Source organism: Opisthocomus hoazin, chromosome 2, assembly GCF_030867145.1.
Source record: "Opisthocomus hoazin isolate bOpiHoa1 chromosome 2, bOpiHoa1.hap1, whole genome shotgun sequence".
Taxonomy (NCBI): domain Eukaryota; kingdom Metazoa; phylum Chordata; class Aves; order Opisthocomiformes; family Opisthocomidae; genus Opisthocomus; species Opisthocomus hoazin.
Genome location: NC_134415.1, coordinates 15,432,438 through 15,446,779, shown reverse-complemented (window position 1 = coordinate 15,446,779; position 14,342 = coordinate 15,432,438). Strand labels below are relative to the sequence as shown.

Sequence of the window (14,342 nt, the reverse complement as noted above, 5' to 3'; positions counted from 1 at the left end):
TTTTGGCTAGAAGGGCACTTGCTGGGCCTGTTTGGAGGCAGGGAGAGAGAAATCACTGTCACAGTGCACTAGTATAAGCATTATAATCTGGGTGTCTGTACAGTTACTGCAAACCAAGTTGGATGTGCTTGAGGTGTTCCTCTTGTTACTGAGAGAGGTGGTGACCTGCCCTTTGTGAGTTGACATGCTTCTTGCACAGTTGCATTCTTCAGGGTAGGAAATGCTGAGTCCAAAGTCAGCATTGCTTTCTTCTGTGCCTTTCCCTAAGCCTAAGCATAAAATGATGGTTAGAATTCAGTTGTAGTTTTTTGTTCATCGTAGTTTGAGTGTTAAGTGAGGAGAAGCTTGATGCCAGAGTGACTGAGGCCTTACTTTTCATTCAGCTGAGGTTTTTTTGGCAGCCAAATGCATTTCCCCCTTTGAAGATGAAGACCGTCTTCATTGGAGAGCAGCCAGTGTTTTTCACTCGTCATAAACTGGCTGCTCTAGTTGGTGACTGGTGGTTAAGGATTCTTCAGGTGTCTGTCAAGCTGTTTACTGGCTGTACTTGAGCAATGAAAGTGTGTCAGCTGGTGTCATATTTTAGAGCAGCTGCTATAGCTGGCCACCAGCAAATGGCCTTTTGGAGTAAGATTCATCTTGCCTGATCTGCAAAATTCAGCTGAGTTTGTTGTGTACATTCCCTTTATAGATGGTGGAGAGAAAATGACATTTACAGACAGTTTTTTCACCTTGGGCTGAAAATCTGAAGTCAGATAAATTATTCTGTAGAAATATCTGTCTTCATTAATTAAAATATTTGGGGACTGCTTGCAAGGTTGTGGCAGATGAGGATACTCCTTCACACTTCTCCCTAGCCTTCCCTAGAGATTGATACAGACTGCAGTACCTACAGAAAACACTGCTTGTGGAACTGCAGTGGGCATTTACATCGATGAAAGACTTGCTGGTGTTCATGTTCAACAGCTGATGGTCTAGACAAGTTGCCTTTTACCTTGTTTGTGCTTCTCAGGAGACAGATGAGATGCTTAGCTGCAAAGTAGCAGAAAGCTTCTGATCCTGAAAATGGCAGGCGGCTTGCAATGCAGATGCAGTTGGCGAGAGGCATGAAGTGGTGACTGCCTGTAGGTATTTTTGTCTAAAAGCGTATTCATGAGTTGAGAGAGCACAAGAACCTGCCTCTAATAATGGACTTGATTTGAACAGGAGGTACAAGAGCAGGTAGTTCTGCCTTTATGATTAGGAATGGATATCTTATGTAGATCGTAATTTTCTATTTAAAGGAAAATTTTCAGAAGCAACTAAGTACTTATTCTCTGCTGGAAGTCAGTAAAGGTTGGGTGTCTGTTTCCTACTTGACTTATATGTACTTCTACACCATTTCACTCTTCGTCTCCCTCACCAAAATACATTTCCCTGTTTTCCATTTTTTCTCTCTGTTAATTACAGTATTTCTGGAGAGCTTTCTTTAAGCTACTTTAGTAACTATTATAGTTAACACTTGACACACTGTATTACAAACAGGGTTTTATTTTTCTCTTAGCTGAACATGCTGTACTTAAGTTGTTTGACTAGTATCATGTGTCTAACGTGTATCTATAGAACAGTACGCTAATTATATACTACTTCAGTTAGGGAGCAGAAATACTTTATCGTCTTCTCTTGCTTATTGTTGGTAAATGCTTTTATATGCTGAGGGCTTTTTGTGTGCTTATTTTATCTATTCTTTATCCTTTATTGAATGTTTTGCCAAGAGAGGAAATAAACCCTGTCAAACAAACTAAAATTGCTTTATTTCGTATCTTTTTTCTTTTTGCATCTGTAATGAGCATGCAGTTTAGAAGGTTTACCTATGCAGTGTTTTGTCTAAGCATATATTGCTTATGAAACACAGTAAGCCATTTTCTTTTGAACTGTGTAAATAAATTTTAAAATAACTTGAGGGAGACACACACACTTGAGAGTTATGCTGAATGGTTTTGAGGAAGCAGATTCTAAACTGAACACTTCCTTTTGCAGGCCCAGATCGCCTTTCTTCAAGGTGAAAGGAAAGGACAAGAAAATCTGAAGAAGGATCTAGTGCGAAGAATCAAAATGCTGGAATACGCACTTAAACAGGAAAGGTACGCTGCTTTAGTGACAAGTACGTGATGAAGAAATTCTCAGGACAGATACTTTCTTTTGCCCTTGTATTTGACAAAACTAAGAAAAGTTTCTTCAGTATATATTCAGTTCTCAAACTGACAAATATTATTATACTGAATAAACCTAGTAGTCTAAATGTTGGTGTTATGGTAAAAACAATAGCTAACATAGTATGACTCCATAGACATACAAATAAAACCCATGGTTGCTCAATGATGAATACTTTTTCCTTGGTGAAATTCCACCTAACTGTATAGATATACCCCAGACTTAGAGTGTATTCTCATTTTGTGCAAAGTATTAGCTTTGTTTAGTGATACCCGACAACTGAAATCTTGAATAACTGTCTTCAGTCTAGTAATTATTAGGTTGTAATCTTGCTGAGTTTTTAGTCTTTTCAGTATGACAGAATCTACAGGAATATCTGCTGGAGGCTAATGGTGTGAGAAGTGAAAAATGTTTGTGTTTACCAGTTAGTCAAAGGTCTGTTTCTTTGTTCATGGGGATTTCAGTAGAAGTCCCCAGTCTACCATTTAATTCTTACATATACTTTCCTGCTGCTCTAATCTTTGAGGCAAGCAAATTGTTTTTTTATAATGTATCCAGAAGTCTTTCTGTTAAACTAATTTATTTTAGGCCAAGTTTAGTTTCAAAAGTTTTTTATTAGTAAAATATCTTTTAAAATTCTTGACCAAAGAGTATATTAATGGTACTACTGCAAAGCAAGCATTGCTTACATCCATTTTCCTATCGGATAATACCTACTTCTCTCATAAAATAAACCTCTTTTAAATAGTTTGTGTTAGTAGAAATAAGATTAGAAATACTTACATATGCAAATAGGGAATAGGATATTACTGCTAGATAATTTAATCAGGACACTAATAATTATACATCACTGTAGTATATTTAGATTTGCTCATCTTATATGGGCTGCTTTAGCACATGAGACATGCCTTGCACCGTCCAGTTTGGTTCTTTCCAGTAGCAACCAATTCATCCGCTAGCGTGGAGCTGCAGCCAGTTTCCTGGCCAGCAGTAGCCTCAGGGCTCGAAAGTAATTGCTTCCCCTTTGGGGAGCGCTTAGAGCGGTGTTTAAGGTGGATACCATTTTTGTCCAGGCCCGTTTATGGCACTGATGCTATATCAAATAGCACAGAAAAATATCAAATGTATGCATAATAGAGATTGCAACTTAAAGCCGTCGAAAGGCTTACATTTGAGGCATGATTATAAAGATTAGAGTCGCTTTAAAAGAAGACAGAGGCAATGGAATATGTTCTTGTGCAGTTCAAGATATGCTTTAGGGTATATAAATTCAGTAAGATTTCTTGTATTTCAAACTGAGGGAGCTATTCCTGATTACTTAAGGATATCTCTAATACTTCATGTTCATAACCCAGATAAATTAGGAGTTTATCTAAAATTATCAGACTATGTAAATATATTTCCATGTGCTATCAGAGAAGCTCTGTAAGATTAAAAACAAAACAAAAAATCAATAAACAAACTCACATATGGATAGTGAAAATGTTCCCCACTTGCGTGCAGTAAAATCCACCTGAATTAAGACATTTAAATCCTAATGCAGCAATCACTGTCAGGATTAGGAAAAAACACCCAGTGGTTTCTTAATAGCTGTTTTTAGGTAAGTATCTTTTATCTTTTCTTGTATTTTTTTCTGCAGTGTATGGTATTAGCCTTGCTTACTGAAGTCAGTAGGCTGCAGTCAGCTGATCTGATCCAATTTGACAGTTTCAGTATGGGTGTGCAGTGATTTTTAAAGTAAATGTGATGCTTGTGCATGGTGTGTGCTGGAGACAGCAATTTAGAAGAGTTTGTGGTTTTAAGCAGCGGTGTTAGGCGCCAGTTTCTGAAGAAAGTCCTGTATTTCTGCTGGAAAAGTCTCTCGGCAAGTGTTCTTGCTTGATACATAAAAGAATGGCAACATACTGAGCTTGGAAGCACTGCTCTCTTTCCCAGCATTTTCCTAAATCGGTCGTCAGCCGGGTCAGGCAGCAGTCAGTTGGGATGCTGGCTGTCTCCACTGGGATCTCAGAGCTGAAAAATGAGATCCTATAAGGCAGGAGGAAAGCATTTCTGGTCAATTTAGGGGAAGGGTGGTGCGGGTGGGAGGGGGCAAGGAAGCATTCCTATGTTCCTGCATTTCTGCCCTTTGCCTTGCAGCACACCAAATCTTTCTTAGCTAGATGAAAGAAGTTATGAGTAATGGGACAGAATATGAAATTGTGGCACGGAATAGCCCATGTTCACAATGCTCTAAGGAAACCATGGACAAGAAATGAGTGACATTGGCTTTGTCACGTACGTGCTTTTATGTGCTGCTGTTCTGTATAGTGGGTGTTGAGCATTTCTTTTATCAACCAAATGTTTTCAAAGTTTACTGTAAATAAACAACTTTGGAAGCATTGTCATTGTTCTCTATTTCGTGGTGCTTATTTTATAGTGGGTAAGGTAGAAAATGAGTTTTACTTACGGATTATCATGTTTTTTCTGACAAATTTAGTTTAATGTTCGGTCTTAATGTTAGCAAGTGTAAGATTATCTTTGTGTTGTGGGTATAGGAAGCCCGGTTCTTTCTGCTGGAGAGTCTTAACACACTGAATAGCAAAGAACTTAGAAGGAGGTAGCAGTTGAGCACTATCATTTGTTCAGCAGCAGTTGCGATGTAGTTTTGCCCGCATCCAGTAGATTGCAGTGTGAGGCTGTTCAGAGTCGAGGGTTACTTTTTAGTGCTTTATCAATACTTGCTCCACCACCAGTAAATTGCATTGTTGCCTCTGGATTTTCAGGAGCTAGCTGAAATGTAGTACTGTTTCTCCTAAGTACACGTCTTATTTCATCTAGTCTAGCTCATTTCCTGTCCTAACATGTTTTAACCAAAGAACTGGGCTCCTGAGCCATGTCTCTAGAAACATTTGATTGAATTTTTTGTTGTTTTCTGCACTGGTGTGTCTGATCAGCGTAAGGCTGGCGCCTTCTCCCCTGGGTAGAATATCTCGCCGTGCTGTTCCTGGCAGTCATTCTTGTTTATGTCTCTTGGTTTGGCGGTGGCTCCAGGATCTTCTACGGATGTTTTGGCAGGCTCCCTCAGCACAGCTGGATCAGATGCTTCAGGTCTGGCAACAGATATTTCCAAGAAATAGTGGCCTTTTTTAATCAGGATCAAACTTGTTTCTCTGTGAAGTATTCAGAAAAGTTTCACTGCTCTCAGTCTTAGGAAATTTAGAAGGATGAAAGATTTTAGCATTTTCCTAAGCAGCTCTTAAAGTGTTGTGGCAGCCATGCTGAATGTCTCCAAGAACTGTTTGCATAGAAGACGCATAGTTTAAAGAAAATACTGCTAATCAAAAAAGGAAAATTGTGTAATGAAGTGCCCAAGCCAGAGCAGTGGGAATATTCATACTTATCTGAGTAAGGGCATCTGTCTGTTAACATAGTTTCACAGCCCCAAAATAGCTTGCTTCCAAACAACTCAAAGGCTAGCTTTCAGCTGGAAAATACCTTCTATAAGGCTGTATCCTACAGCTAGTTGTTTTCAAAGTCATTTTTCAGTCTCCGCATACTGTTAATAATTCAGATGTATTTTTCGGAAATCGAAGGTAAATCATCCAAGTTGAACAGGTTTCAGATAATAAAGGCTCATTTTTGTGATTTGCTTCTTCCCCCTTCCCCTGCCCCAAAACCACTGTCCTTGTTTTAGGCTAGATAATACAAAGGTTGGGGAAACTTTGATTTTTCTTTATACTTATTTACACAAAAAGTACGCTTTCTTTTTTGTTGTGATAACAGTATCTCACTGGTGTGCTGTGTGAACGAGAGTTCACTGTGAACTGCAGAGGACCAGTTTCAGGCTGTAAGTAAGTGGACTGTGCGATTTCTGAAAAAGCAGAGAAATTAAGCATGACAGGTGGGCAGGAGATATTCTGTTATTGTAGAAATAGATTAAATATTAGCATGCTAATAGAATAAGCTATATTCAGAATTTGTATAGAAAAGAATTAAAGCTTCTTCTGTGAGAAGTTTCATAGCCTTTGATTGCAGTACGTGTAACTGAATGGTCAAGACTCTTCCTTCTAGTCTTGGAGTTTGAATCGTTGTGTTCAGCCCCTTCCTTAGTGTGCTTTAGAAAGAACAACATTGTCTTTCATACATGTGACATTTTCAGTTGTACCAGAAGATGCGTAAGAAAGTTTCTAATAATAAATCTCAGACTTTCTGCACTTCTTCAGACAGCATTTCCTTGATGGACTGTTGGCTATCTATATTGGTGTTTTTTTTTTTTTTTGTTTGTTTTTTAAATATTCCTCTGAACTTTAAAAGCTGACCATAGCTGAAGGTGAGTTCACCGGGTCAAGTACTCTGACATGATATTCATGTTTCTGTTTCACATCTAACTGGTGTCTTGCTGAGATACCTGAATTTATAATAATTGATTCTAATTAATTCAGGTTTGAGTTTGGCATTGGGGTTTTTGTCATTTTGTGCAGGCAAAGTTCTATGGCTTTTTGCTTTTAACTTTCCCAATAATATTAAAAAACAGGATTGCTTTTAGGGATTGCCAGCTCCTTAATTGCCTGTTTTTGTTAGGACATGGTTCTTCTGCTGTATCTGTATTTCTACTGGTGTCTGCCTGTGGTATACAAAGCTAAATCTTCTGAAAGATGAAATCTTTGTCCAGCTTGGTCTTAAAATAAATTTAAGGGCCAGTGTTGTACAAGACCATTTAATCTAGGTTGTGCTCTTGAAATAAAGAAGAATAACAAAGGCTTTAAAAGCTGTTGCATTATGAGGAGGAACCAATTAAAAAAACCTGCTACTAATGGTTTAGAATGTAGATGAAATGAATGAATAACCTTACTTTGCTGAACTGATTTTTTTTTTTTTATTTAATGCCTTTAATGAGGGGGGAAAACTTGAATAAGAAGAATAGTACTGTTGATTTAAGAGGGAAAGAAATTTAAAAAATGAACATACACAGGTTTAACAGATTGGAATAAATATACTGCGAAGTTAAAAAAAATGCACGCTGAATTTTTGAAAAATGGATTTTGGAGAACAGATGGGAGGTCTGAGGAATAGGAAAGGTAAAAAGAATAATCCTTTCAGTTAACCTAGCGAATATTTTATTTTGGTTCTTAGGGTGAAAATTATTATAAAAACTTTGATAAGAATACTAGTGAATGCCTAGTGGATAATGGAACTTTACGCAAGACACATGGACTAAAAGCAAATGTCTCATGCCACAAAACTAACTGCTCTCTGAAATTCTTTGCAGGAATTGAGTAGAGCACAGTATAGGTCACTAATCTAGATTAAAGTGAAGTATTCATATTTACTCGCTTTTGAGAAGTGAAATCAAAATGGTTTAAACATTAGGGTCACTTGAATTGCTGACTGCGTAAAAACTTGAAGTTTTTGACCAAGTATAGTGTTTAAAGTTGATGAGGTAAGTTAGTGACAGAGTGGAGGGTTTCTTAGTTCTTGATTAGTCATTACTTTTTATTAGTGATGGTGGGTGAAAAAGTATACATAGCATCAGTGTTTAACAATAATGAAATGCAGTTGTTTTACCAGGGTAACATGTCTCTGCCAGTGAGATGTAGGAAGCAGATAGTTGGGAAAGATAAATATTCCGATTGAGCATTCAGCTTTAATTTTGTTCTGTTCTTGGTTATTCTTTTCTCCACTGACCAAAATGTTTATCCTTCCCTTATTGCTGTTAATACGTTTCAAGTGCATCCTTTCTCCTTTCCTTGCTGATTGCTGCTCAGCTGAGTTAGAGCTTAGTGCTCTAGCTCTTGAGGAGGATGTCAGTTCCTTCATCTGTCTTTGTTGCTGCATGTAAGAGGCATTTCTTCACCCTGCATTTACCCTTCTTGTCCAGAATTAAATGTGTATTATAATTAAAAGCAGCTGGATTAGAAGGAAATTAGTACTGTCAATACTGAAGCATAAGAACTACCAAGCATTGCTTCCCTCAGCACCATTTTGTTGGAAGTAATGAGTTTTCTTGATGAAGTAGAAAAAGGCAAAAAAAACCCCTAATGTAATAAAGATGTCTGAAAAGCAGTCAAGAGGTGCAGGGAACTTGAAGACATTATCTACAGTTGTTCTTGATACAGTCATTTGAGCTTAGTGAGACTTGCCTCATACTATTATGAAGTGTCACACCCACTGTTTTTTTGAAAAACAAATTTAAAGTGAAAGAGCTCCTGTGTGAGCAGTGAAGCTAATGAAGCCTGTTTTTATGTTGGTGTATGTGAAGGTTTGGGGTTTTTTTCCATTTTGTTGTTTGTAACCTACATTTTGTCACCTTACACCTAACTCCGAGCATCTGCAGTGGAGCTGCGTGCGTGTGCTACTTGGTCGTCCCACTGCTGCCAGGCTGCGTGCCCAGCATTGCCAGAATTTTTCCCTGCTTTTCATCCAGAGTAGGAATTAGTCTGAGCGCTGCTTCTCTACCCAGTTATGAACATCTACAAAACTTTGTAGGGAATCAGGTTTTTCTGAGTCGTCTAAATTTTCATGTTTGGCAGAAAACAATCATAGTGACAAAAGCTACAGTGAGTGTGAGAAGGGGGGAACAGATAGCAAAACTGGGTAAGGCCCTTTCACTGTTACTGCTAAAAGACCATACTAATTAATCTTTAATAACTTATATGTGCATTTGTAATGCTGTACTACTGTGGCATGATTTTTTGTGTTTAAAAGGCTATAGACACTGTCTGTAGGATGAAGCTTTTCAAGTTAAAAAGCATTTCCCTTTTTCTTCTAGCTACTTTTATTGTATGGCATACTTTGTGGGATTTATTACAGTAGGCCTTCTGTAGGCTAAATATTTTTGGAAGAGAAGTTGCCATTTTTTAACTTGGCCAAGTGGCCGATTTAGCAGCTTTACAAGAAACTAGTGTAGATGGTCAGTGCTAAATATCACTTAGAATAGTTCTAACAGAGGGCCTGCTACTGTTGGAAAGTGCAGCATTTCGAAGAAGAAAACTAAGGTGTTTGCTTAATTGAGGTGGCAATATGAAATACAAAGTAGATGGCACAGAACTGACATGGATAGGAAAAACATTTCCTATTGATGCCTAAAAAAGGCGGGGGTGGGGAGGGAAGCAGAGAGTAGCCGGTGTCCACAGGGAAGGAACGAAGAAACCCTTTCTGTAGCAAGAACATTTTGTACAATCTGCAGTCTGCTGATCCCTGTGTTTCATAAGTATTCACTTGATCAACCTTGGGAAAAAATAATTCATTGAAATTACGTATCTGAAGTCCTGCTGAGATTCCTTGTTTTGTTTTGTTCCTAGCTGAGAAGAGAGGAATGGCTTTTGAAGTGAAGACAGGTGACATTTATGTGTTTAGAGATACCCTTTAAATGTGCTAATGGCTGCTGCTTTTTTTCCTTTCAGAGCTAAATATCACAAATTAAAATATGGCACAGAATTGAATCAGGGAGATATGAAGCCACCAAACTATGATTCTGGTAAGAATTTATTAAAAATGGGATCATTACTGGCATAAAAGCTTAATTGTGGTTTGTGCAAATGCTGAAGTGATAGTGATGATAAAATAAACCACTTGGTGGAAGTAGTGGGAATAGAGATAATTAATTAAGACTGTATTTTAGGCTTGTAAAATTAAAAATATAAGCTAATGCTCTGAAAGAGTCTTATTAATAAATCAAATGAGTTTAGATTTAGACCAAACCAACAAACTGCTTCTGGGGAGAATAATTTTTCTCAGTCATGTGTATGGATGTTTTGGAACAGGGAGATACTAGATTTATAGCTATAGAATCCTTTTATCTTTGAATAATTTTTCTGAATAGAAAGTTAATGGCAAAGGACATTAAATGTATAGTACATCATTTTTGCTCGATTACCTCAATGGTTTTCCAGGAGAAAAATATTGACAGTGCGTATTAGACATAAGTGAGAGTTTGAGAGTGGGGAATTTATTTACAAAATTCCAGTGATCTTTGGAAGTGCATACAACTAACTTCAGTGGTATGCTGTGAGAGGATGTTTTTTCACCTTTGTGTCTGGAAAGCTGATGTGTTTTTCTAGAGGTTGCATCTCCTGCTTCACACAAATAGTTTTAAGCACTGAACTTGAGGAATTACGAGTTTAAACTACTTCCTTTCAGCCCTCTCTCTATCTCCCTGTCCTTTCCTCAGAAAAAAGGGTAGGAGTACAGAGATCTCATTATAGGTCAAGCCCTTGAAAGGAGAAGTAATAGGTGATGATTTTTGTATCTCTGTCCCCTGATACTCCTACTACAGCAATGAAGCTCACCTGTACATAAAGGAAGAATATAGAAAGTCTGCAGATATCAGCTCTGTCACTTGGTTTGTGGAAGGAATTGTTTGGTTTACTGTCGTGATTAACTCTTATCTCATTGGATTCAGAAGGTCATTAAAAAAAACAACCAAACAAAAAAAATCCAACCGCACACCAGTAAATGAAACTTTACACCAGGCTTTTCTTGTCCAAGATGTAATGAATTTTTGAGAAATTTTATTTCACATTATTATCAAGGTTATTTCCTTAAGAAATAGTTTAATTTGGTGTTACAGATTGGGGTCTTCCACCTGAGTATCTGGACCACTGGAAAGCTTTGTCCTGCTCATACCGAGATCTTAGACGTCCTTGGGTTTTGTAATTTTTCGTGATGCAGCTATAACATGTTGCCCCAGTTTCCAGCTGAGGAATGTAGTGTAAGGCCTGGCTTGCCCAGCAGAGCTGTAGCCAGTGCAGTACTTCTGCAAAGTGAACGTTAGTAGAACTACCTTTGTTAAAATTTCATTATCATGATTTTGTCCATTGCGTTCTATGTGTGTAGCTGTCAGAAATGTAAATTTTTGTTCCATATCAAATCTGGTACTGTTTAAAGATACACACTTAAAATAGAAATTTTGTTATCATGCTCCTTTGGAGTTGTCTTTGATAGGTACTTGTATGTCCATGTCTTCCCCCCTCCGCCCCTGTTTTTCCTGCCCAATCAAGTAAGTATTTCTAGTAGGTCTTCCAAAAGGGTCCTTGTGTGTTTTCTCTATGATCTCTTGGGAAGTCAAAAATACAGTTTAGAAGAAAAAGTTCAATCTCCTGATAAAGAGATGCCTTTTTTTTTTTTTTAACACTGCTTGTGATATCTTCTGCTGTTATTTGCTCATAATGCAGGTCCTTGTGTTCTCATCTGCAAACCGCTGTTACCGCTAGCAGTCATCAGTTTTGAGGAAACTAAGCAAAAGAGATTTCTTGCCTGTAGATGTACTTAGTAGTGCCTTTGGAAGAAGGGTTTTTGCTTTCAAAAGGAATTTTCAGGCAGATTTCTCAGTCATGTTTTAATTCTTGTAGAGTGAGCTTTGGCAGTTCTGTATTGGGTCCAACTGTGTTCAGTTGTCATCAGAAAATCATGTGCAATCGATAATTTCCCACAGTTGCTGTTAAATGGATTTGTGAATTTGACATGGATAAAAGTCATATGGCTCTACTTGCATGTGAATTCTCATTAGTCTTTGATAGCTTCTTTGGGTGGGTGGTGGGGTTTTTTCTGTGTGGTTTTAATTCAGTGGTTGAAAGGTAAATGACTTCCCTGTAAGGACAATAGCTTTCCCACATCACGTTATCAACTTACGCATAGGATTATACCACAGGTTTTTCTGGTTCTTAATTTTTGTTTGCACAAGATGATTGTTCATCCTTCAGTGTTTGGACCACAAGGGTTTCAAGTTTTGTAGAGGCTTTCGTAGATAATAAACCAAGATATTTTATCTTGGAAAGCATGTACTTATATATCTCCTGGAGGAAGGGAAAGAAACCCCACCATCATGTAGTATGAAGCTGTATGTGGAATAAATGTGTAGCTGTTTGTTGCCAGCATTCAGATAGGTTTCTCACTGGAACAGCCACATAAATTTTTGTGGGTTTTCCTGGTGTAGTACTGTTTGAATATAAATCTATGCTTGTTTTCGACAGCTGTTTTCAACAGCTTTCCAGGTTAAAAAACAACCAACCTCCCTTGTATTTTTTTTTTCCTTTCCACAAAATTAGTACAAATATGGATGCATTTAAAGTTGATGTCAGTAGGTCTGTTGGTTTTATGTTGTTTGGTCAGGTATTAAGGAAATTGATGCGACAGTAAGTTGTAAATAGATACAGTGCTGCTGTTGCATTTGATATAGTTAGCAGTTACAAATGTTTGCATTCAAACTTAAATTATGAGCAGTGATACATTGGAAGGTTGACTCAAAAATGGAACTCCAGATTGTGTATGTGATTGTTTTACCTTAAAGAAAAAGGAGTAAGATGGAGCTTTTGTATTTGAGACAGAAGGGAAGGCACTGGTGACTAGTGGAACTTGCTTTCATACAGTGGGATGTACCTGAAAATCTTTGTGTGTACATAGTACTACAGTTAGGTGCTATGTGCATTTTTTTTTTCCTGTCTTAATTGGTTATTGGCACTTTTGAATCTTTTATTTTGTTATTAAACCATTTCTAATCATTTTAAGACAAATCACGTTTTTCTTTTCAAGTGGATGGGCATCTTTTTAAATAGTAGGACAAGGGAAAAAATGTTCATAATTAAAAAATCTTTTCCAGATGAAGGGAATGAGACAGAAATTCAGCCACAACAGAACACTCAGCTAATATGGAAGCAAGGACGACAGCTGCTAAGACAGTAAGTGCTGAAAAAAGGACTTGAATAATAAATGTAAGGGAGAGAATCTGGTAATGAAACGTGATGATAGTGGTGGTTGATTTTTTTTTTTCTATTAGATTTTCTTTCAAGAAATTTTAGTGTGTGTGATGAAGTTCATTCAGCTTTTGCCCTAATTTTCCTAGGTTTTCAAAAAATTTAAATATTTCAGAACTTCAGATGAGAAGCCTTGTCAAATCGCAAACACCTGATCTCGTTTGCTTTTCTTTCACTGAATATAATAAAACAATCTGCTTGGGAGAACAGTGGGTCATGACACTTTGCAATTCTTTTTGCAATTAAAAAACACACAGAAGTAATTCCGTTAAGATCTATGCAAAATAAAAACAACTGGTGTTGGAGAGGGATAGCTTTTATTTTGGCATACTCTGTGTGCAGAAGAGACTAATATCCAGAAAGTTAGACTAGGAGTTTTCTGATTCTCAGTTCATCTCAGTGAAGCAAATGTCTGTTAATCTAAATCAGTTTTTGAATCGCAGTCATAGCAAATCTTCTGCTTTCTAATTTCTTTTTGATGTATTACAGAAGATTCAGTGAGAGGGGTGGGAGACAGTAAGGACAGTCTAGAGCTTATGTTAAAGGACCTTTTTTCCAAGGAATTGTATTAAGGTTAAATTTGTCTGTTGGATGGCTTATATATGCTTTTCTTTTTCAAGAGCTCAAATCTTTGCATGTATGTTGAATAAATATAAATAAAGCAGTCTTGATTTGGATCAGTGGTTTTGAAGATAAGTCAGCTTCCTTCTCAGCGTAATTCATAAACAAGTGACACAGAGCTGAATACAGAGTGTGTATTACTGACGGACTCTGTTTTGTGTAGGTCACTTGCTTTATTTTTATATAGCCAACAATCAGTATTTCTCTCCTAATGTGGTTATGTAAAGGATATTGTTAAATAATTGGAGGAGAATGGGAGAATGTTCTTGCAGGAAGAGTGCGTGTCCTTGATTTCTAACAATTGTTATTTTAAAATTTCTCTAAAATTTTGACCATTTAATCCATCCAGTGCTCCTGAGAGGACAGTGCTGTTAACTCCATATCCTAGAGGAAAGGACAGACACCAATTTTTGCCTGTTTTTTTTTTTTTCATTCACTATTCCCCCCCAGGCAATGTGGCATATTGATGAAAGAGTCACCTTTAGTCCTTGAGGTTTTCATACAAACTAGTCCAGGTTTCTTGCTGCCCAGCCCTGATATGCAAGTCAAATAAATATTTTGCAGATCCATTGCAGAATAGGAAAAAAGCAAGGCAAAGACTTTATAAAACCTAGTGCATTATAAATAACATCTCTTACTAGAAGCTACAGCTACAGAATTTGTTTTTATTCCCTCTGTTTGCTAGGCTTCTAATAATGCCAACATAAGGAACATGTCTGATGCTTCTTGTAAGGCTTCATGTGTCGTTTCCACGTGTTGAAGAATAAAATGGCCATGTTGTACATGCAACTGTGG

The 14,342-nt window shown here is 37.3% G+C and overlaps 1 protein-coding gene across 2 annotated transcripts in view; it reads left to right on the top strand.

Annotated features, from left to right (window-relative positions):
* Positions 1–14,342, top strand: part of STRN (striatin) — a 72,021-nt gene that overhangs the window by 11,938 nt on the left and 45,741 nt on the right. For both annotated transcript variants that reach the window (XM_075412696.1, XM_075412694.1), the window contains exons 2-4: positions 2,020–2,123; positions 9,579–9,652; positions 12,773–12,851. In XM_075412696.1, coding sequence (XP_075268811.1) covers positions 2,020–2,123; positions 9,579–9,652; positions 12,773–12,851 — 257 coding nt within the window. The remainder of the gene's footprint in view (positions 1–2,019; positions 2,124–9,578; positions 9,653–12,772; positions 12,852–14,342) is intronic.